This window comes from Coregonus lavaretus (assembly GCF_964263955.1).
Source record: "Coregonus lavaretus genome assembly, contig: HAP1_SCAFFOLD_536, whole genome shotgun sequence".
Taxonomy (NCBI): domain Eukaryota; kingdom Metazoa; phylum Chordata; class Actinopteri; order Salmoniformes; family Salmonidae; genus Coregonus; species Coregonus lavaretus.
Window position 1 is genome coordinate 277,687 of NW_028159977.1, and position 25,047 is coordinate 302,733.

General features: G+C 42.5%; 1 protein-coding gene across 1 annotated transcript; it reads right to left on the reverse strand.

The window, feature by feature from the left end:
* Positions 1 to 10: 10 nt before the first annotated feature.
* Positions 11 to 24,769, reverse strand: LOC311122297 (uncharacterized protein; the record flags this gene model as incomplete). Its single annotated transcript, XM_084196681.1, has 5 exons — positions 11 to 32; positions 743 to 848; positions 19,853 to 19,987; positions 23,832 to 24,206; positions 24,745 to 24,769. The coding sequence occupies 5 exons, from the start codon at positions 24,767 to 24,769 to the stop codon at positions 11 to 13; spliced, it is 663 nt and encodes a 220-aa protein (XP_084052807.1).
* Between the last annotated feature and the right edge of the window lie 278 nt (positions 24,770 to 25,047).

Below are 25,047 nucleotides of genomic sequence, written 5' to 3' on the forward strand. Positions count from 1 at the left end.
TAGCCTTCCGCTACAGCTTCTCTATTTGACCCCTTATAATCAAACAATAACACTTAACAGAGCTCACACTTGCATAGAACTCTGAATTCTACACACACAAACATAATTTAAGAGGCTTTATTCCATCGCAATGGCCCCCTAAGGACACCCGTTAGCAAGTAGCACGCAACACAATTAGCATTAGCCATTATGTACAATGTGGCATGAAACACAACTAGCATTTAGCATTAGCCTTTAGCTAACCTGTGGCTTGCAACACGCAACAGGTACCCTGCATTGCCCTTTCTTTTGTCTTCTCTACCGTTTGTGATGCCGTGAGTTCAATGACCATCTACTGAGAGATTACCCCAAGCAGACACCCCGTCAGATGAAAGATGAGCAATAATCACAATCAGATAAATTCCATCAACCCGAGTTTTTTAGAACACACCAAATGCCCATCTAACGCGCAAGAGGATTTTCGGCCCATTCTGAATGGCCCCCCTGGGGTCTTACACGGTGCACTGCCCTAATGTATACATACATCTGCCTTTATTCACTACCAATCAATTGTTCTAGACTTCCTATTATTTGCGCCGTTTACCAATGCAACCAAATTTTAGAATAATTATTACAGACCCTTAGTCGACAGCAATAACACCGCATCAGCACAAACCTAAGTAATTTTCATGGTACATACTATCCAATTCCCCTCAATGAGCCAGCGAAACAACTAATTCCCAAATTGTGTGAGAAATCTCACCTTAGAGCCGGCTTGAGCGGCTCAGGAAGGGAACCAAGAACGATGCAGTCAGTATCCCAGACGAGCCCCCATTGTGTCGTGTCGCGTCGAATTCTGGTGATTATTGCTGTCAAAAAAAAGAGTCCGCTTAGGCTGCACTTTGATTAGAAGTTTTATTCATATCACAAGTTTACAGCATAAGTTTACAGACCCATCGTGTCTGGAGAAGCAGTGTCCCAAAATAATCTGAATGCTTCTAACACCCCCTGCCTCCAGCATATACTTATAAACAATGTAAAAATATGGGTGGCTCCCTCTGCTGTCCAATCACCTGTGTCCCCTGGGGCGTCACCCCACAAATGGCTATTTTTGAACTAAGATACCCATCCTCTCTTTGTTCCTCTAGAATAGTCATAATCTTCATACACGACACTGTCAATTTTCATGAAAACACAAATGTAAGGTTAGGGTTATTTAATGTTAGGGTTAGGCATTAGGGTTAGCGGTGTGGTTAAGGTTAGGGTTATTTCATGTTAGGGTTAGGCATTAGGGTTAGCAGTGTGGTTAAGGTTAGGGTTATTTCATGTTAGGGTTAGCAGTGTGGTTAAGGTTAGGGTTATTTCATGTTAGGGTTAGGCATTAGGGTTAGCAGTGTGGTTAAGGTTAGGGTTATTTCATGCTAGGGTTAGGCATTAGGGTTAGCAGTGTGGTTAAGGTTAGGGTTATTTCATGTTAGGGTTAGGCATTAGGGTTAGCAGTGTAAAGTAACTGAAAGTAATCAGATTACGTTACTGAGTGTCAGTAATCCAAAAGTTAGTTACTGATGAGAATTCTGGACTGTAGATTTAGAAATTAACCTACCCAGGCCTCCCAAGTGGTGTAGCTGTCTAAGGCACTGTGTCGCAGTGCTTGAGGCGTCACTAAAGACCCGTGTACGATCCCAGGCGGTGTCACAGCCTGCTGTGACTGTGAGACCCATGAGGCATCACTACAGACCCGGGTTCGATCCCAGGCGGTGTCACAGCCTGCCGTGACTGTGAGACCCATGAGGCGTCACTACAGACCCGGGTTCGATCCCAGGCGGTGTCACAGCCTGCCGTGACTGTGAGACCCATGAGGCGTCACTACAGACCCGGGTTCGATCCCAGGCGGTGTCACAGACTGCCGTGACTGTGAGACCCATGAGGCGTCACTACAGACCCGGGTTCGATCCCAGGCGGTGTCACAGCCTGCCGTGACTGTGAGACCCATGAGGCGTCATAACAGACCCGGGTTCGATCCCAGGCAGTGTCACAGACTACTGTGACTGTGAGACCCATGAGGCGGCGCAAAAAAAAATGGGCCTCAAAATTGCCGTCAGGATCTCGTCACGGTATCTTTGGCATTTAAATTGCCATCGGTAAAATGCAATTGTGTCCGTAGCTTAAGCCTGCTCATACCATAACCCCACCATGGGGCATTCTGTTGACATTAGCAAACCACTCACCCACACGACGCCATACACGTGCTCTGCAGTTGTGAGGCCGGTTGGACGTACGGCCAAATTCTCTAAAACAACGTTGGAGGCGGCTTATGGTAGAGAAATTAACATTCAATTCTCTGGCAACAACTCTGGTGGACATTCCTGCAGTCAGCACGCCAATTGCATGCTTCTTCAAAACTCTGGTCATCTGTGGCATTGCATTGTGTGATAAAACTGCATATTTTAAAGTGGCCTTTTATTGTGCCTAGCACAAGGTGCACCTGTGTAATGATCATGCTGTTTAATCAGCTTCTTGATATGCCACAGCTGTGAAGTGGATGGATTATTATGGCAAAGGAGGAGAAATGCTCACTAACAGGGGTGTGAACAACATTTGAGAGAAATAAGCTTTTTGTGAGTATGGAAAATGTCTGGAATCTTTTATTTCAGCTCATGAAAGATGGGACCAACACTTTACGTTGTTGCTTTTATATTTTTGTTCAGTATAGTTTATTTATATAGCACATTTCAGACATGAAATGCAACGCAATACACAGGAAAAAATGAATAAAAACTATGAAAATAAAAACGGAAATATTTACTAGACAACAAACAGTGGATAAAAAACTAAAGAATATCAATAAAAGCTGAAAGACTAAAGAGCATCTAAGGAAATAACATTGATTAAAACAGTAAGAATATGATGTAATATCCAGCCCAAAATATAAGCAGGTTTTACTACACTGTTTGTAAACAATATAATTGTACAACAACAAAAAATCTGTTAATCACATAAATTATTATGATTACTAACTGTTACATAAAATGGAAATATTATGAAATATCAAAACCGAATGTACACCCCTTTGTTAATATGTATTGGCAATAATTCATTTCCAATAGGGAGGCATGGAATAATTAAAAATGTATATTTTGGCAGGCTGGATGTTTGAAATATGAGTAGGTGATTTGAGTCATGCTTCTTCAGTAGTGGAATAAAGACAATTAGCACTTGAATGTTGTAAAGAAATACTGGAGTGATGTAAGATAGTTAATAAAACAGTTCATAGACGCATGTGTTATCCTGCGTCCATGTTTATAGGCTGCAAGTACGTTGAAATGAAGTTGTTTTTAAGTCGTTGAAACAACGACCTAAAAAATACATATTTTTAACTTTAACTTTCAACAAAAACCAAAACGTAGATTGGACCTCGAGCTTAGTCTTCTTTTCAACCACCTTATTAACATCACTGGTTGGAGGACAATTTGTAGAAAACAGCTAGCTACATTTAGAAGTGTTGCATTTTGATTCAAGTGGGTCGCCAACGTGGTAAGTGTAACACAACTCATTTCAGAGCCTGGATTTTCCCCATGATGAGGCTAATATCCATATCACGCTGAAATCAATAGAACAGGGGGAAAACGGTTGGGGCGGCGCACAATTGGCCCAGCATCGTCCAGGGTAGGGGAGGGAATAGCCAGCAGGGATGTAGCTCAGTTGGTAGAGCATGGCGTTTGAAACGCCAGGGTTGTGGGTTCGATTCCCACGGGGGGGCAGTATGAAAAAGAAAAAAATAATGTATGCACTTACTAACTGTAAGTTGCTCTGGATAAGAGCGTCTGCTAAATGACAAAAATATTTAAAATGTAAATGGTTCTACATTGTGAAATTCATTACAATACTCATACGACAATGTTAAAACATTGTGACATTATTTAATTGATATCATGAAACAACTCCTTCATGTATGTACTTTCTGATGTTTAATCAGAGTTCTTTTACCAGCGTATCTCTTGCCACATTGATCACAGCTATAAGGTTTCTCTCCAGTGTGCGTTCTCAAATGTACCATCAGGATGCTTGATCGACTAAAACTCTTCCCACATTGATCACAGCTATAAGGTTTCTCTCCAGTGTGTGTTCTCAAATGTACCATCAGGTTGCTTGATCGACTAAAACTCTTCCCACATTGATCACAGCTATAAGATTTCTCTCCAGTGTGTGTTCTCAAATGTACCATCAGGTTGCTTGAATCACTAAAACTCTTCCCACATTGATCACAGCTATAAGGTTTCTCTCCTGTGTGTGTTCTCTGGTGTGATTTTAAATATTGGGAGGAAACAAAACTCTTTCCACAGTCAGAGCAGTGGTAAGGTTTCTCTCCTGTGTGTGTTCTCTGGTGACTAGTCAGATGGCTAGATGTAGTAAAACTCTTCCCACATTGATTACAGCTATAGGGTTTCTCTCCTGTATGGATTCTAAAATGTATTTTAAGGTCTGCTGAAGAGTTGAATATCTTCCCACAGTCAGAGCAGCAGTGAGATTTCTTCCCTGTGGGTTTCCGCTGGTGTTTCTTGAGGTGTTCTGATCCGGAGGGACTCTTCTCTGCCTCCTCAGCTTCATGATGTTGTTGAGGCTCCCCAGAGGATCCACGATAGTCACGTCTCTCTTCTGTGTGAACGACAAAGTCAGACAGATGGTTAAAGGGCCACAACAGCAGAAATACTGTTTATTTGAGGTAAAAGGTGATGACCAGAGTGTACCCATGAAGCTGTACAACAATTGACATCTGTTAAATTATTTGACAATTGTCTTAAGACAGTCAAGTGAGTAATAATAGTAATATCTTGTCTTGTTTTCACATTAGTAGTAACATCGATGATTGTAGGCTAGAAATATAAATACACACAAAACATATGAACAAAATCATCCACTGTGAAAGTTGATACTTGCAGGCACTTTATATGTAGGCTATGAGCAGCACTTCGTTAAATTGATCAAATCAGTTATTGTTTTCTTGATCAAACCGTGAGCAACACCTGTCAAACTAATTTCTCTCAAAACACAGGGATGTCGATTCCCACTGGACTAGTATTACCAGAGGACCTTGGAGTTCGCCAAAAAACAGTAGGTTATTCTGGCTTGAATTGTTACTCTCCTGCCATGTAAAAATGACTGCCATGGCATATTCAGACGGGACTAAAATTACAGATGTGGTGTTTTGTGCTTGTGCATATAATTACATTCAGAACCGCGGACAGCGACAGTATGCAAAGCGGGAGAAAGTACATTTGTTATAAAATAATATTAGATTTATTAGTGTTGCATCATTTTTTTGTACATAATATAACCATATACAGTTTATGTATCACATGTCTTAGAGCGATGGACTGTGCCATCTCCGTGGCCTCCACAAAGTCTTGTGCACCAGCTGTTCCGGACGACTGTATGATCACTCTCTCCTTAGCCGATGTGAGTATGACCTTTAACCCCTGTAAATCTAAGCCGTTGGGGGAGGGGGTGTAAACTGACATATGGAATTGTTTTAAGATGGTCGTACTATGGATTACTTCAATTACTTAGATTGAAGCAAATTTGCATCAATTGACTCCAAGGGGTTAAACAGGTTAATCTTCACAGACAGATTACCAGGACGCGTACTCAGAGCATGCACTGACCAGCTGGCAAGAGTCTTCACTGACATTTTAAAACGTCTCCCTGACCGCGTCTGTAATACCTACATGTTTCAAGCAGAGGCATTAATATGGAGTTGGTCCCCCCTTTGCTGCTATAACAGCCTCCACTCTTCTAGGATGGCTTTCCACTAGATGTTGGAACATTGCTGCGGGGACTTGCTTCCATTCAGCCACAAGAGCTTTAGTGAGGTCGGGCACTGACGTTGGGCGATTAGGCCTGACTCGCAGTCGGCCTTCCAATTCATCCCAAAGGTGTTCGATGGGGTTGAGGTCAGGGCTCTGTGCAGGCAAGTCAAGTTCTTCCACACCGATCTCGACAAACCATTTCTGTTTGGACTTTGCTTTACGCACAGGGGCATTGTCATGCTGAAACAGGAAAGGGCCTTCCCCAAGCTGTTGCCACAAAGTTGGAAGCACAGAATCGTCTAGAATGTCACTGTATGCTGTAGCGTTAAGATTTCCCTTCACTGGAACTAAGGGGACCGAACCATGAATAACAGCCCCAGGCCATTATTCCTCCTCCACCAAACATTACAGTTGGCACTATGCATTGGGGCAAGTAGTGTTCTCCGGGCGTCCGCTAAACCCAGATTCGTCCGTCGGAATGATCACTCAAGAGAACGCCTTTCTACCGCTCCAGAGTCCAATGGCAGCGAGCTTTATACCACTCCAGCCGACACTTGGCATTGCGCATGGTGATCTGGGCCTTGTGTGCGGCTGCTCGGACATGGAAACCCATTTCATGAAGCTCCCGACTAACAGTTATTCTGCTGACGTTGCTTCCAGAGGCAGTTTGGAACGCGCTTCAGCACTCGGCGGGCCCGTTCTGTGAGCTTGTGTGGCCTACCACTTCGCAGTTCAGCCGTTGTTGCTCCTAGACATTTCCACTTCACAATAACAGCACTTACAGTTGACCGGGGCAGCTCTGGCAGGGCAGAAATTTGACGAACTGACTTGTTGGAAAGGTGGCATCCTATGACGGTGCTACGTTTAAAGTCACTGAGCGCTTCAGTAAAGCCATTCTACTGCCAACGTTTGTCTATGGAAATTGCATGGCTGTGTGCTCGATTTTATACACCTGTCAGCAACGGTTGTGGCTGAAACAGCTGAATCGACTAATTTGAAGGGGTGTCCACATACTTTTGTATATATAGTGTATTTGCGACTGCTCGACTAAAAAAATCTCAGTCTAAAAAAATCTCTGTCGACAAAACAGCCTATCAACCAAACAATCGACCAGTCGACTAGGGTCAGCCCTAAAAATTTTTTAAATACATTTGCAGAATATTATACAATGACTTATCAACAGCTCCAACAATTTGACCCCCACAGGAAAGCCTCACTGGCAGATATAGAAAGACCCATAAACTGGATAGTCATTGATTCCTGAAGAATATAACTTTTAAATGCCTCAAATGTTTCAACTGTCTTACCCCATCAGAAACCAAAACATGAGCTCATATAACGCCACTGTTTGTAAACAAACACTGTTAAGTCTCAATTTGGTTAAAACTGTGATTTTGACCTTATGGACGGCCAGTCCTTGTATTCATAGTGTAGTGAATTCCAGGGGTAGCCCTGAGCTGGACTCAAACCTGGGTCCAGAGACTGTCAAGCCAACACCTTATAACTGTTATACCAAGATGTCTGAACTTCTTGATGAGGTCGCTAGGTTTTGGGTTAAGGTTGCTACAATAGCTTTCTCTATGAATTTGAGAGTGGTTACATTTCTCCAGCCCCCATCCCTCAGCTGTTTACCAAACCAAGTCTAAGAGCAGCCATTTTGTTTCTGTTTAAATCCTAGGTTGTCCTTTTAAAAAAGCCACATCAATCAATCAACCAATCTGCAGTTCAAACAATAACAAAGCTGTCATTCCACCACTGTTTTGGTAATAAGATGATGATGGGGCTGGAGAAATGTAACTACTCTCACATTCATAGACAGACCTATGGATGGAAGGACTGACCATCCATGACATCAACATTATAGTTTTAACCATGTTGAGGCTATACAGTGTTGGTTTACATTTACATTGTTTCTAAACATTGGAGTAAAAAAATCTTACTTTAGTTCCTGATGGGGTAAGACAGTTGAACTAAGCTCATGAGGCATGTGTTATATTCTTCAAGAATCAATGGCTATATATAAATAATATAAAAGTCCAAATATGGATGTAGCAACTGCAGATTCCCCCTTTAACACCACACATCAGTTCAACAACTGCAGAGGTTGTGCCTCTGTTTTTAAGACAGTACTTACTAGTGTTAATCAGGGCCCGGTTTCTCAAAACCATCTTACTGCTTAGTTCATCATTAGAACCATTGGATGCCTTAAGGTGCCTTTGGGAAACCGGAACCAGATATCCAGTTTCCTCCTCTTCTCCCTCCTCCTTTTTCGATGTGATAGTCATCTCCTCCTCCTCCTCTTTCACTCCAAACACGGGAGCCTCCTCTTCTTTCACTGTAACATCCTCCTCCTCTTTCACTCTGAACGCGTCTTCCTCTTCTTTCACTGTAACATCCTCCTCCTCTTTCACTCTGAACGCGTCTTCCTCTTCTTTCACTGTAACATCCTCTTCCTCTTTCACTCTGAACGCGTCTTCCTCTTCTTTCACTGTAACGTCTTTCTCTTCTTCTTTCACGGTAACAGCTTCACCCTCTACTTGTTTTTGTATTGTAACATCCTCCTCTTCCTCCTCTTCTTTCACTGTAACGTCTTTCTCTTCTTCTTTCACGGTAACAGCTTCACCCTCTACTTGTTTTTGTATTGTATCATCCTCCTCTTCCTCCTCCTCTTTCACTAGAGCTTCTTTCTCCGTCCAGCAGACCTCCTCTTCTTTAGCAGGAGGAGAGTAGCTTAGTGAGCTCATGGTCGGGGATGTTAGCTAGCTAGGCTAGTGCTAACTTAACCAGCCAGCTAGCTGACCAATAACAACAACATCGTAAATATGAAATTAAATGGGATAACTAACTAGACGACAGAAGTGGGTTTAAAACACAGTGGCTAATATACACGAAAGCGTCTAAAGAGCTTTATTGGTTGGGCTATTTTGTCTAGCAAGCTACCGAGGTGTCTGACTAACTGTTGCTGCTGTTGAAAGAAGCGTCCCGTCCACTAGATTATACGTCACACTAGCAGCATAGCCTTAAAGTCCCACATCGCCATCTGCTGACTGGAGTGGGTAACGAAGTTGAGTAAAATGTAGATTTTATTTTCAGACAAAAAGTTAAAGGGTAGGAAGCATGAGTTTTTACTCACCAATGTAACAACACAGTGTGGTTAAAGACTTAGGAACTTAGTTGTAGTCACGATCTGGTTAGCTATAAGAACAAACAGTTATGTTTTTGCGTTATTACGTATTTATTAACTTATTTCCGGATATCTTCTAAACTACCCATAGTGCACTATTTCTCAACGTCATATGGGGGATCTACTCTGTGCTACCGAGTTCATATGCTAGCTCAAACGGACTAATCTCAGCCACACCTCATGCTCTTCTCAGACTGTGTGGCCAAAGACTTTTATAACTAACCCAAGATCGACCAGAGCCTGTCGTTTCCAATGGGAGCAAATTAATCATAGTGGGCAGAACAAGCAAGGAGGTGGGCAGAGCCAAGCAGGAGCAAGAGAGGTCCTATTGGCCCGTTCTAGAATCTATTTGCATATTTCCTTTAGGGAACGCCTACTTTGTGAAGATTGCCCCATGTGCAATAACTCAATTCGTCCTTGCACTCCTTCTAAACAACGCCATTTTTAGAAACTTTGGCAAAGGGTAAAGTCTATTAAACGTAGTCCATTCTGTTTGTTACAGATTCTCCCACTGGGAAAGAGAGAGCATTTACTTTTCATACATCCAATATGGAACGCCTACTCTGTTATTACGTATGTATTAACTTATTTCCTGGATCTTCTAAACTACCCACAATGCACAAAAAACTGAAAGCATTGTATTTTTATTTTAACATTTTTATTTCACCTTTATTTAACCAGGTAAGCCATTTGAGAACAAGTTCTCATTTACAACTGCGACCTGGCCAAGATAAAGCAAAGCAGTGCGATAAAAACAACAACACAGAGTTACATATGGGGTAAACAAAACATATAGTCAAAAATACAACAGAAAATATATATACAGTGTGTGCGAATGTAGTAAGTTATGGAGGTAAGGCAATAAATAGGCTATAGTGCAAAAATAGTTACAATTTCGTATTAACACTGGAATGATAGATGTGCAAAAGATGATGTGCAAATAGAGATACTGGGTGCAAATTAGCAAAATAAATATCAATATGGGGATGAGGTAGTTGGGTGGGCTAATTTCAGATGGGCTGTGTACAGGTGCAGTGATCGGTAAGCTGCTCTGACAACTGATGCTTAGTTAGTGAGGGAGATAAGAGTCTCCAGCTTCAGAGATTTTTGCAGTTCGTTCCAGTCATTGGCAGCAGAGAACTGGAAGGAATGGCGGCCAAAGGAGGTGTTGGCTTTGGGGATGACCAGTGAGATATACCTGCTGGAGAGCATACTACGGGTGGGTGTTGCTATGGTGACCAGTGAGCTAAGGTAAGACGGGGATTTGCCTAGCAGTGATTTATAGATGGCCTGGAGCCAGTGGGTTTGGTGACGAATATGTAGTGAGGGCCAGCCAACAAGAGCGTACAGGTCACAATGGTGGGTAGTATATGGGGCTTTGGTGACAAAACGGATGGCACTGTGATAGACTACATCCAATTTGCTGAGTAGAGTGTAGGAGGCTATTTTGTAAATGACATCGCCGAAGTCAAGGATCGGTAGGATAGTCAGTTTTACGAGGGCATGTTTGGCAGCATGAGTGAAGGAGGCTTTGTTGCGAAATAGGAAGCCGATTCTAGATCTAACTTTTGATTGGAGATGCTTAATGCGAGTCTGGAAGGAGAGTTTACAGTCTAACCAGACACCTAGGTATTTGTAGTTGTCCACATACTCTAGGTCAGACCCGCCGAGAGTAGTGATTCTAGTCGGGTGGGCGGGTGCAAGCAGCGTTCGCTTGAAGAGCATGCTTTTAGTTTTACTAGTGTTTAAGAGCAGTTGGAGGCTACGGAAGGAGTGTTGTATGGCGTTGAAGCTCGTTTGGAGGTTTGTTAACACAGTGTCCAATGAAGGGCCAGATGTATACAAAATTGTGTCCTCCGCATAGAGGTGGATCCGAGCGTCACCAGCAGCAAGAGCGACATCATTGATATACACAGAGAATAGAGTCGGCCCGAGAATTGAACCCTGTAGCACCCCCATAGAGACGGCCAGAGGTCCAGACAACAGGCCCTCCGATTTGACACGTTGAACTCTATCTGAGAGGTAGTTGGTGAACCAGGCGAGGCAGTCATTAGAGAAACCAAGGCTATTTAGTCTGCCAATAAGAATGCGGTGGTTGACAGAGTCGAAAGCCTTGGCCAGGTCGACGAAGACGGCTGCGCAGTACTGTCTTTTATCGATCGCTTTTATAATATTGTTTAGGACCTTGAGCGTGGCTGAGGTGCACCCATGACCAGATCGGAATTCGGATTGCATAGCGGAGAAGGTACGGTGGGATTCGAAATGGTCGGTGATCTGTTTGTTAACTTGGCTTTCAAATACTTTCGAAAGGCAGGGCAGGATGGATATAGGTCTGTAACAGTTTCAATCTAGAGTGTCACCCCCTTTGAAGAGGGGGATGACCGCGGCAGCTTTCAAATCTCTGGGAATCTCAGACGTTACGAAAGAGAGGTTGAACAGGCTAGTAATAGGGGTTGCGACAATTTCGGCGGCTATTTTAGAAAGAAAGGGTCCAGATTGTCTAGCCCAGCTGATTTGTAGGGGTCCAGATTTTTCAGCTCTTTCAGAACATCAGCTGTCTGAATTTGTGTGAAGGAGAACCGGGGGGGGCATGAGCAAGTTGCAGCGGAGTGTGCAGAGCTGGTGGCCGGGGTAGTGGTAGCCAGGTGGAAAGCATGGCCAGCGGAGGGTGCAGAGCTGGTGGCCGGGGTAGTGGTAGCCAGGTGGAAAGCATGGCCAGCCGTAACAAAATGCTTGTTGAAATTCTTGTTTATTGTAGATTTATCGGTGGTGATGGTGTTTTCTAGCCTCAGTGCAGTGGGCAGTTGGGAGGAGGTGCTCTTATTTTCCATGGACTTTACAGTGTCCCAAAACCTTTTGGGACACTGAGGTCCCGTCCGGTGCTACAGGATGCAAGTTTCTGTTTGAAAAAGCTAGCCTTTGCTTTTCTAACTGATTGTGTATATTGGTTCCTGACTTCCCTGAAAAGCTGCATATCGCGGGGGCTGTTCGATGCTAATGCAGTACGCCACAGAATGTTTTTGTGCTGGTCAAGGGCAGTCAAGTCTGAGGAGAACCAGCGGCAATATTTGTTCTTAGTTCTGAATTTTTTGAATGGGGCATGCTTATTTAAGATTGAGAGGAAAGCACTTTTAAAGAACAACCAGGCATCCTCTACTAACGGAATGAGGTCAATATCCATCCAGGATACCCGGGCCAGGTCAATTAGAAAGGCCTGCTCGCTAAAGTGTTTTAGGGAGCGTTTGACAGTGATGAGGGGTGGTCGTTTGACCGCGGACCCATTACGGACACAGGCAATAAGGCAGTGATCGCTGAGATCCTGGTTGAAGACAGCGGAGGTGTATTTAGAGGGTAAATTTGTCAGGATGATATCTATGAGGGTGCCCATGTTTACAGATTTAGGGTTGTACCTGGTAGGTTCGTTGATAATTTGTGTGAGATTGAGGGCATCTAGTTTAGATTGTAGGTTGGCCAGGGTGTTAAGCACATCCCAGTTTAGGTCACCAAGCAGTCCGAACTCTGAGGATAGATGGGGGGCAATCAATTCACATATGGTGTTCAGGGCACAGCTCGGGGCTGAGGGGGGTCTGTAGCAAGCGGCAACAGTGAGAGACTTATTTCTGGAAAGGTAGATTTTTAGAAGTAGAAGCTCAAACTGTTTGGGCACAGACCTGGATAGTATGATAGAGCTCTGCAGGCTATCTCTACAGTAGATTGCAACCCCACCCCCTTTGGCAGTTCTATCGAGACTGAAAATGTTGTAGTTGTGGATGGACATTTCTGAATTTTTGGTGGCCTTCCTAGCCAGGATTCAGACACTGCTAGAACATCAGGGTTGGCGGAGTGTGCTAACGCAGTGAATAACTGAAACTTAGGGAGGAGGCTTCGGATGTTAACGTGCAAGAAACCAAGGCTTTTACGGTTACAGAAGTCAACAAATGATAACGCCTGGGGAGTAGGAGTGATACTGGGGGCTACAGGGCCTGGGTTAACCTCTACATCACCAGAGGAACAGAGGAGGAGTAGAATAAGGATACGGCTAAAGGCTTTAAGTACTGGTCTTCTAGTGCGTTGGGTACAGAGAATAAACGGGACAGATTTCCAGGCGTTGTAGAATAGATTCAGGGCATTATGTACAGACAAGGATATGGAAGGATATGAGTACAGTGTAGGTTAACCTAAGCTTTGGGTAAAGATGAAAGAGATAGCATCACTGGAGGCACCAATTGAGCCGGTCTCCGCGTGTATGGGGGGTGGGACAAAGGAGCTATCCAAGGCAGGTTGAGCGGGACTGGGGGCTCTACAGTGAAATAGTACAATAAGAAATAACCGAAACAGCAATAAGCAAGGCATATTGACATGGGAGAGAGGCATAACGCAATCACAGTTGTTATTCGATAGGGCTAAGACAACAACTGCGTGCGCTAGACAAGATGGCGTATTGAATAGACAGCGGTACAAACCACCTCAAGATAAAAATAATAATATTCAATATCAGTAAGTTAGACTAAATATTAGCACTTCATATATTCGCAGTTAATAAAATTCAATCTGGATAATAGCACAAAACAAATTATAAGGCTAGAGAAATATATAGAGAAATATTACACCCAAACATGGCGGAAGATAAACGAGAAGAAAACGCGACTCATCGACTGATACAGGTAACGAGTGGAGGACAGAGGAGCCTCTTAAAGAAGAAGTCTGTGAGAGCCAGAAATCTTGCTTGTTTGTAGGTGACCAAATACTTATTTTCCACCATAATTTGCAAATAAATTCATTAAAAATCCTACAATGTGATTTTCTGGATTTTTTTCCCTCAATTTGTCTGTCATAGTTGACGTGTACCTATGATGAAAATTACAGGCCTCTCTCATCTTTTTAAGTGGGAGAACTTGCACAATTGGTGGCTGACTAAATACTTTTTTTCCCCACTGTATATAGGTTGGAAGCTTTTGTGAAAGAGCACAGTTAGAAAGATATGGCATATAGAAGCAAACCGGATGGACATCATGAAAATGATCGGAGAGGTTGAGAGTAGAAGAAGTTCAGGATAAAAAAAACTAACAAAATATATTTAGTTTAAAATTGACTGTGTCCAGCATTCAAAAGTGACCAAAACATCAGCCAGGAAGCATAGGAACTGAGAAGTGTCACCACCTGCAAAACCAGTCCTTTATTGGGGGTGTCTTGCTAATTGCCTATAATTTCCACCTGTTGTCTATTCCATTTGCACAACAGCATGTGACATTTATTGTCAATCAGTGTTGCTTCCTAAGTGGACAGTTTGATTTCACAGAAGTGTGATTGACTTGGAGTTACATTGTGTTGTTTAAGTGTTCCCTTTATTTTTTTGAGCAGTATATATATATATATATATATATATAAAACATGGGGGATTGGAAGTGACGCAGACAATTACGTTGACGATCATCTCCTTTGTTTTGTTGACGTTGAGTGAGAGGTTATTTTCCTGGCACCACACTCCCAGACCCCTCACCTCCTCCCTGTAGGCAGTCTCGTCATTGTTGGTAATCAAGCCTACTACTGTTGTGTCGTCTGCAAACTTGATGATTGAGTTGGAGGCGTGCTTGGCCACGCAGTCATGGGTGAACAGGGAGTACAGGAGGGGGCAGAGCACGCACCCTTGTGGGGCCCCTGTGTTGAGGATCAGCGAAGTGGAGATGTTGTTTCCTACCTTCACCACCTGGGGGCGGCCCGTCAGGAAATCCAGGACCCAGTTGCACAGAGCGGGGTTCAGACCCAGGGCTTCGAGCTTAATGATGAGCTTGGAGGGTACTATGGTGTTGAATGCTGAGTTATAGTCAATGAACAGCATTCTTACATTGGTATTCCTCTTGTCCAGATGGGATAGGGCAGTGTGATGGCGATTACATCGTCTGTGGATCTATTGGGGCGGTAAGCAAATTGAAGTGGGTCATGGGTGACAGGTAAGGTAGAGGTGATATGATCCTTGACAAGTCTCTCAAAGCAAGGGGCCATTATAGGATTATATAGTAATAAGAGTTGACTATATAATCCTATAATGGCCCTTAGAGGGTTAAGGGAGTTGACTATATAATCCTATAATGGCCCTTAGAGGGTTAAGGGAGTTGACTATATAATCCTATAATGGCCCTTAGAGGGGTTAAGGGAGTTGACTATATAATCCTATAATGGCCCTTAGAGGGGTTAAGGGAGTTGACTATATAATCCTATAATGGCCCTTAGAGGGTTAAGGGAGTTGACTATATAATCCTATAATGGCCCTTAGAGGGTTAAGGGAGTTGACTATATAATCCTATAATGGCCCTTAGAGGGTTAAGGGAGTTGACTATATAATCCTATAATGGCCCTTAGAGGGGTTAAGGGAGTTGACTATATAATCCTATAATGGCCCTTAGAGGGGTTAAGGGAGTTGACTATATAATCCTATAATGGCCCTTAGAGGGTTAAGGGAGTTGACTATATAATCCTATAATGGCCCTTAGAGGGGTTAAGGGAGTTGACTATATAATCCTATAATGGCCCTTAGAGGGGTTAAGGGAGTTGACTATATAATCCTATAATGGCCCTTAGAGGGGTTAAGGGAGTTGACTATATAATCCTATAATGGCCCTTAGAGGGGTTAAGGGAGTTGACTATATAATCCTATAATGGCCCTTAGAGGGTTAAGGGAGTTGACTATATAATCCTATAATGGACCTTAGAGGGTTAAGGGAGTTGACTATATAATCCTATAATGGCCCTTAGAGGGGTTAAGGGAGTTGACTATATAATCCTATAATGGCCCTTAGAGGGTTAAGGGAGTTGACTATATAATCCTATAATGGCCCTTAGAGGGTTAAGGGAGTTGACTATATAATCCTATAATGGCCCTTAGAGGGTTAAGGGAGTTGACTATATAATCCTATAATGGCCCTTAGAGGGTTTAAGGGAGTTGACTATATAATCCTATAATGGCCCTTAGAGGTTTAAGGGAGTTGACTATATAATCCTATAATGGCCCTTAGAGGGTTAAGGGAGTTGACTATATAATCCTATAATGGCCCTTAGAGGGTTAAGGGAGTTGACTATATAATCCTATAATGGCCCTTAGAGGGTTAAGGGAGTTGACTATATAATCCTATAATGGCCCTTAGAGGGTTTAAGGGAGTTGACTATATAATCCTATAATGGCCCTTAGAGGGTTAAGGGAGTTGACTATATAATCCTATAATGGCCCTTAGAGGGTTAAGGGAGTTGACTATATAATCCTATAATGGCCCTTAGAGGGTTAAGGGAGTTGACTATATAATCCTATAATGGCCCTTAGAGGGTTTAAGGGAGTTGACTATATAATCCTATAATGGCCCTTAGAGGGTTTAAGGGAGTTGACTATATAATCCTATAATGGCCCTTAGAGGGTTAAGGGAGTTGACTATATAATCCTATAATGGCCCTTAGAGGGTTAAGGGAGTTGACTATATAATCCTATAATGGCCCTTAGAGGGTTTAAGGGAGTTGACTATATAATCCTATAATGGCCCTTAGAGGGTTAAGGGAGTTGACTATTGTCACGAGAATTTTGTCACCTCAATGGTTGAAGTCAACTACTTCTTAAATCTTTGAATATTTCCCAAGAGGTTGTAAATCTCTTAGTTTAAATAAAAATAAGCAAAGACCCAATTCTGCAGTGGTCATCGAGAGCGCTCTGAAAATCACACAATGCACAATGTTTTCACACCTTTACTACGCCCCTAAATGGGCCAATGAAAAAGCTCCTAGCCCATAATTAGGCAATTTGTCACATTTCTCTGTAAGCTTGCACAGCAACTCAGTTGTCTCTTCCTGTACTTTAACATATACTCCGTTGCTGGGCAGATATGCATCTCATACAGACACCTAAGATGGGGACATGTCTAGTTTCACATCCTGTTTCCTGCATAGATATGAAAATAAGCCAAAGCCCTCGTTTTTTCTTCTAACTAAACTTATTGTAGTTTTATGATTCTATCACATTCCTATAATTTTCAGGGTGTAATACTTTTAGTCACGTTAACAAATTCCTCTATCAACTATATAATCCTATAAATGGCCCTAAAGTACGTACTTTATTATGGTATTTTATTTGCCTTATTTAAAAAAAAAGAAACTGTTAAAATCACGCCACCAATATAGTTCACGCCCCAAGATAAGTGCCAGTAAAGGAGGAGGGGAAACCAAAGCAGAACTGGGCGTGAACAAGAGTAAATGGGACAAAGAGGTAATAGTGGCGATTGGCCAGAGGATGTTGGATATTAACATAAAGAGGAGTGGCTATGAGTGTTATGCAAAACATATAACTGTATAAAAAGAGATCACCGAGTCTGGGACCGGCAGTTGCTCCATAGACCACCTCAGCTTTGTTACTTTTTAATAAAGTCTATACTGAATTCACAAGCTCCGGTGTCTGAGAGATATCTTTGAGAAGTATTTCCACGACACGGCTTAACTAGGTCTTTCTTTGCAGCACTTGACCACGACTGGACAATAATCAAGATAAGACAAAACTAGAGCCTGCAGGACTTGCTTTTTGGATGTGATGTCAAAAAAGCAGAGCATCTCTTTATTACGGACAGACCTCTCCCCATCTTTACAATTTACAACCATTGAATCCATATGTTTTGACCATGACAGTTTAAAAAGGTAACACCAAGTAATTTAGTCTCCTCAACTTGTTCAACAGCCACACCATTCATTAACAGATTCAGCTGAGGTCTAGAACTTGCGGAATGATTTGTACCAAATACAATGCTCTTAGTTTTAAGGATGTTCAGGACCAGTTTATTAGTGGCCACCCATTCCAAAACGGACTGCAACTCTTTGTTAAGGGTTTCAGTGACTTCATTAGCTGTGTTTGCTGATGCGTATATGGTTGAATCATCAGCATACATGGTCACACATGCTTTGTTTAATGCCAGTGGCAGGTCATTGGTAAAAATAGAAAAGAGTAGAGGGCCTAGAGAGCTGCCCTGTGGTACACCACACTTTACATGTTTAACATTAGAGAAACTTCCATTAAAGAAAACCCTTTGAGTTCTATTAGATAGATAGCTCTGAATCCACGATATGGCAGAGGTTGAAAAGCCATAACACATACGCTTTTTCAACAGCAGGTTATGGTCAATAATTTCAAAGGCTGCACTGCAATCTAACACTACAGCTCCCACAATCTTCTTATTATCAATTTCTTTCAACCAATCATTAGTCATTTGTGACAGTGCAGTACATGTTGAGTGCCTTTCTATATAAGCATGCTAAAAGTTTGTTGTTAATTTGTTTACAGAGAAATAGCATTGTATTTGGTCAAACACAATCTTTTCCAACTGTTTGCTAAGAGCTGGCAGCAAGCTGATAGGTCTGCTGTTAGAACCAGTAAAGGCTGCTTTACCATTCTTGATAGCGGAATGACTTTGGCTTCCCTCCAGGCCTGAGGACAAAGACTTTCCTCTAGGCTCAGATTAAAAATGTGGCTATAGAGTCAGCTACCATCCTCAGTAGCTTTCCATCTAAGTTGTCAATGCCAGGAGGTTTGTCATTATTGATTGATAACAATCATTTTTACTAGGGAGCATAATTTTTGAGACCATTCCATGCGGTAAAAACTAAAGATAAAAAGTGATTTAATAACCCATGAGTGTGAATAAAAACACCTCCAACACAAACACACTTTTTTCCCATTTTCTAAATGTTGGATATATAACGCATGTGCTATATAAAAACGATATGCAATGATGATTGTTCTGCTACCCAGGTCTGGTATTGGAGGTAATTCCACACTGTATTCTACTACCCAGGTCTGGTGATGGAGATCATTCCACACTCTGTGTTCTACTACCCAGGTCTGGTGTTGGAGATCATTCCACACTCTGTGGATCTCCCGCATGTATTTTCTGATGTTTAATCAGAGAACTTGAATGAGAGTATCTCTTGTCACATTGATCACAGCTATAAGGCTTCTCTCCTGTGTGTGTTCTCTGGTGTTGTGTCAGGTTTCTTAGGGAAGCAAAGTTCTTCCCACAGTCAGAGCAGTGGTAAGGTTTGTCTCCTGTGTGTGTTTGCTTATGTTCAGTCAGATAATAAGCTCTACCAAAGCTTTTCCCACATTGATCACAGCTATAAGGTTTCTCTCCTGTGTGTGTTCTCTGGTGTCTGTTCAGGCTGCTTGACTGAGTAAAACTCTTCCCACACTGATCACAGCTATAAGGTTTCTCTCCTGTGTGTACTCGCTGGTGTATAATCAATTGATCGGCTTGACTGAAGCTTTTCCCACATTGATCACAGCGATAAGGCTTCTCTCCAGTGTGGGTTCTCTGGTGCAGCTTCAAAGTCTGTGATGTTGAAAAGCTTTTCCCACAATCTGGACAGTGGTGAAGCTTCTCTCCTCTGTGTGTCAGCTCGTGTTTTTTCAGGTTGCTTGGCAGAGCAAAACTCTTCCCACATTGATCACAGCTATACGGTTTCTCTCCTGAATGTGTTCGTTGGTGAACAATCAGTTGATCGGCTCGACCAAATCTCTTCCCACACAGATCACAGCTATAAGGTTTCTCTCCTGTGTGTGTTCTCTGGTGTATCGTCAGATAGCTAGATGTAACAAAACTCTTCCCACATTGATTACAGTTGTATGGTTTCTCTCCTGTGTGTGCTCTCTGGTGCAGCTTCAAAGTCTGTGATGTTGAAAAACTTTTCCCACAATCTGAAAAGTGGTGAAGCTTCTCTCCTGTGTGTGTCCGCTGGTGTGTTTTCAGATTACTTGAATGATTAAAACACTTCCCACATTGATCACAGCGATAAGATTTCCCTCCTGTGTGTACTCGCTGGTGTATTTTAAATTCGGATGAAGATTTGCAACGTTTCCCACAGTGAGATTTCTTCCCTGTGGGTCTCCGCTGGTGTTTCTTGAGATGTTCTGATGTGGAGAGACTCTTCTCTGCCTCGTCAGCATCATGATGTTGTTGAGGCTCCCCAGAGGATCCACAACAGTCACGTCTCTCTCCTGTGTGAACGACAAAGTCACACAGTCACTAACCAGGTTTCCATCCAACCATTTCATTCAGATGAACACATGAAAAAGGTCACGACTGGGCTGATGGAAACAGGAAATGCAGGTACAATTTTATAAATGCCGACAGGCGTATGAATACTTTCTGAAGGCACTAATTTGTTTGTTCGACAAGGTGGGATCTTGTTGTGTCTGTAAAATTACTTATTTATGCGCAAATATTTATATAATAACCATCATATCAAAGTAAACTTGGAGTCAAGCGATGATATGTTGTGTGGTCCTCCCACTATGAGGAACCTATGCAGTTTATTAGGCTACAGATGAACTTCACAGGGTTGGTGAAAGTGCCACGGTGATGAGCTTGATGCTCCTTTCCAATAAGTATCGACGGTCTTATTCTGGTGACGTGATGATCGATGCTTGGCTGCCGTTTGACAAATACAAATAATATGGCTCTTATCCATAATAATCTCATAATGTAGATAGCCCAGCCCCACTGTATCTTCCAGCTGTTGGTTGATTACAGCTAGAAGGTTTCTCTCCTGTGTGTACTCGCTGTTGGCTGATTACAGCTATAAGATTTCTCTCCTGTGTTGGCTGATTACAGCTATAAGGTTTCTCTCCTGTGTGTAGTCGCTGTTGGCTGATTACAGCTATAAGGTTTCTCTCCTGTGTGTGGTCGCTGTTGGCTGATTACAGCTATAAGGTTTCTCTCCTGTGTGTACTCGCTGTTGGCTGATTACAGCTATAAGATTTCTCTCCTGTGTGTACTTGCTGTTGGCTGATTACAGCTATAAGATTTCTCTCCTGTGTGTACTCGGTGTTGGCTGATTACAGCTATAAGATTTCTCTCCTGTGTGTACTCGCTGTTGGCTGATTACAGCTATAAGATTTCTCTCCTGTGTGTACTCACTGGTGGCTTCAGCACATGTACCAAGACCAGAGTGGGCTATAGTTGCTATAGTTGAAAATGCAATGGAAACCCATTTAACTAGTATTTTTCATTCGGTACATGGGAATTGAACCGCAAATGTACTTTTTATGTACATTACGTCATCACTCACAGCTTTTTATTTGCAAAAAAGTATGTTTGATGGAAATACATTTCTGTTGGGAAAATGTGCATATTGTTTGATGCAGATTTTAGAATATTCACATGAAAATCTGTCACAAATCGGAAGGAAACCTAGCTAATGTAGTGAATGTTTTTACAAACTTTGACAATTGTCTTGTTTTGGTTAGTTTTTGGTCCCCCAGCCACTGTAGCAGGCAGATTAAAGAATATACCAGCCACTGTAGCAGGCAGATTAAAGAATATACCAGCCACTGTGGCAGGCAGATTAAAGAATATACCAGCCACTGTGGCAGGTAGATTAAAGAATATACCAGCCACTGTGGCAGGCAGATTAAAGAATATACCTGCCACTGTGGCAGGCAGATTAAAGAATATACCAGCCACTGTAGCAGAAAGATTAAAGAATATACCAGCCACTGTGGCAGGCAGATTAAAGAATATACCAGCCACTGTGACAGGCAGATTAAAGAATATACCAGCCACTGTGGCAGGCAGATTAAAGAATATACCAGCCACTGTGGCAGGTAGATTAAAGAATATACCAGCCACTGTGGCAGGCAGATTAAAGAATTTAACAGCCACAGTGGCAGGCAGATTAAAGAATATACCAGCCACTGTGGCAGGCAGATTAAAGAATATACCAGCCACTGTAGCAGGCAGATTAAAGAATATACCAGCCACTGTGGCGGGCAGATTAAAGAATATACCAGCCACTGTGGCGGGCAGATTAAAGAATATACCAGCCTCTGTGGCGGGCAGATTTAAAAGAATATACCAGCCTCTGTGGCAGGCAGATTAAAGAATATACCAGCCACTGTAGCAGGCAGATTAAAGAATATACCAGCCACTGTGGCAGGCAGATTAAAGAATATACCAGCCTCTGTGGCAGGCAGATTAAAGAATATACCAGCCACTGTGGCAGGCAGATTAAAGAATATACCAGCCACTGTAGCAGGCAGGTTAAAGAATATACCAGCCTCTGTGGCAGGCAGATTAAAGAATATATCAGCCACTGTGGCAGGCAGATTAAAAAATATACCAGCCACTGTGGTAGGCAGATTAAATAATATACCAGCCACTGTAGCAGGCAGATGAAATAATATACCAGCGACTGTGGCAGGCAGATTAAAGAATATACCAGACACTGTGGCAGGCGGATGAAAGAATATACCAGCCACTGTGGCAGGCAGATGAAAGAATATACCAGCCACTGTGGCAGGCAGATTAAAGAATATACCAGACACTGTGGCAGGCGGATGAAAGAATATACCAGCCACTGTGGCAGGCAGATTAAAGAATATACCAGCCACTGTGGCAGGTAGATTAAAGAATATACCAGCCACTGTGGCAGGTAGATTAAAGAATATAACAGTCACTGTGGCAGGCAGATTAAATAATATACCAGCCACTGTGGTAGGTAGATTAAAGAACATACCAGCTACTGTGGCAGGTAGATTAACGAATATACCAGCCACTGTAGCAGAAAGATTAAAGAATATACCAGCCACTGTGGCAGGCAGATTAAAGAATATACCAGCCACTGTGGCAGGCAGATTAAAGAATATACCAGCCACTGTAGCAAAAATATTAAAGAATATACCAGCCACTGTGGCAGGCAGATTAAAGAATATACCAGCCACTGTGGCAGGCATATTAAAGAATATACCAGCCACTGTAGCAAAAAGATTAAAGAATATACCAGCCACTGTGGCAGGCAGATTAAAGAATATACCAGCCACTGTGGCAGGCAGATTAAAGAATATACCAGCCACTGTAGCAAAAAGATTAAAGAATATACCAGCCACTGTGGCAGGCAGATTAAAGAATATACCAGCCACTGTGGCAGGCAGATTAAAGAATATACCAGCCACTGTGGCAGGCAGATTATAGAATATACCAGCCACTGTAGCAGGCAGATTAAAGAATATACCAGCCACTGTGGCAGGCAGATTAAAGAATATACCAGCCTCTGTCGCAGGCAGATTTAAAAGAATATATCAGCAACTGTGGCAGGCAGATTAAATAATATATCAGCCACTGTAGCAGGCAGATTAAAGAATATACCAGCCTCTGTGGCAGGCGGATTAAAGAATATACCAGCCACTGTGGCAGGCAGATTAAAGAATATATCAGCCACTGTGGCAGGCAGATTAAAGAATATACCAGCCTCTGTGGCAGGCAGATTAAAGAATATACCAGCCACTGTGGCAGGCAGATTAAAGAATATATCAGCCACTGTGGCAGGCAGATTAAAGAATATACCAGCCTCTGTGGCAGGCAGATTAAAGAATATACCAGCCTCTGTGGCAGGCAGATTAAAGAATATACCAGCCACTGTAGCAGGCAGATTTAATCAATGTGTTATTATTATTATAGTTCAGGGCTCAACGCTGAGCAAACTGAGGAGTATTTCTGTCTGAAATAAAGCCCTTTCGTGGGGAAAAACTCACTCTGATTGGCTGGGCCTGGCTCCATTGCTGTGCCCCTGCCCAGTCATGAAATCCATAGATTAGTTTATTTCAATTGACTGATTTCCTTCTATGAACTGTAACTCAGTAAAATATTTTAAATTGTTGCATGTTGCATTTATATTTTTGTTCAGTATAGTTAGGAGCTGGGCAATTACACTATAACGGAATTACACGAGACTCTGATTTTTCACTTTAAAATGTATGCCAAACAAAAACCATTGCTGCTTTAAAACCACGTATGTGTACATCAGTTCAACAACTCGTGGCCGTTATTATGATTAGTACTTACTGGTGTTCATCTGGCCTTCTGTCTCCTCCTCTTTCAATGTGACAGTTATCTCCTCCTCTTTCACTTTAAAAACGACATCCTCTTTCTGTTCCCGCTCTTCTTTCTCAGTAACATCATCCTCCTCTTTCACTCTGAACACCTCTTCTTTCACTGTAACATCCTCCTCCTCTTTCACTCTGAACGCGTCTTCCTCTTCTTTCACTGTAACATCCTCCTCCTCTTTCACTCTGAACGCGTCTTCCTCTTCTTTCACTGTAACATCCTCCTCCTCTTTCACTCTGAACGCGTCTTCCTCTTCTTTCACTGTAACATCCTCCTCCTCTTTCACTCTGAACGCGTCTTCCTCTTCTTTCACTGTAACGTCTTTCTCTTCTTCTTTCACGGTAACAGCTTCACCCTCTACTTGTTTTTGTATTGTAACATCCTCCTCCTCCTCCTCCTCTTTCACTAGAGCTTCTTTCTCCGTCCAGCAGACCTCCTCTTCTTTAGCAGGAGGAGAGTAGCTTAGTGAGCTCATGGTCGGCGATAATAGCTAGCTAGCATTAGCCTAGTGCTAGGCCAACTTATCAAGACAGCTAGCTGACTAACAACAACTTAAATATGAAATGAAAAGTAGATACGATATAATTGTGTTCCCAGTGTCTAATACACACCGACACAGTCCAAAGCTCTTCAATGTTTCGGCGATAATAGCTAGCTAGCATTAGCCTAGTGCTAGGCCATCTTATCAAGACAGCTAGCTGACTAACAACAACAAGGTAAATATGAAGTCAAAAGTAGATACGATATAATTGTGTTCATAACACAGTCCAGAGATTGAATGTTTCTGCTATGTCGCCTAACAAGCTACCGAGGTGCCTGACTAGATGTTGTTGTTAAAGAAACGTCCCGTCCACTAGATTATACGTCACACTGGTAGCATCGCCTGAAAGACGCATATCGCCATCTGCCGACTGGAGTGGGTATCGCAGTTGAGAAAATACTTAACAGACAAAATGTTAAAAACGCGACTGCCCCTAAAATGCACTCCCTTTGAAAACGGCTTATGTGCCATCAATATGAAGTTAATATTGCATTTTACCGTTTAAACATAGATGTAGGCTGGCTACACTGAACACAGTACAGAGAAAAATAGTCTGTCTGCTGAAATAATGTCTGTCTGCTGATAGAATGTCTGTCTTCTGTTAGAATGGAAAGATACTGCTACACAACATGC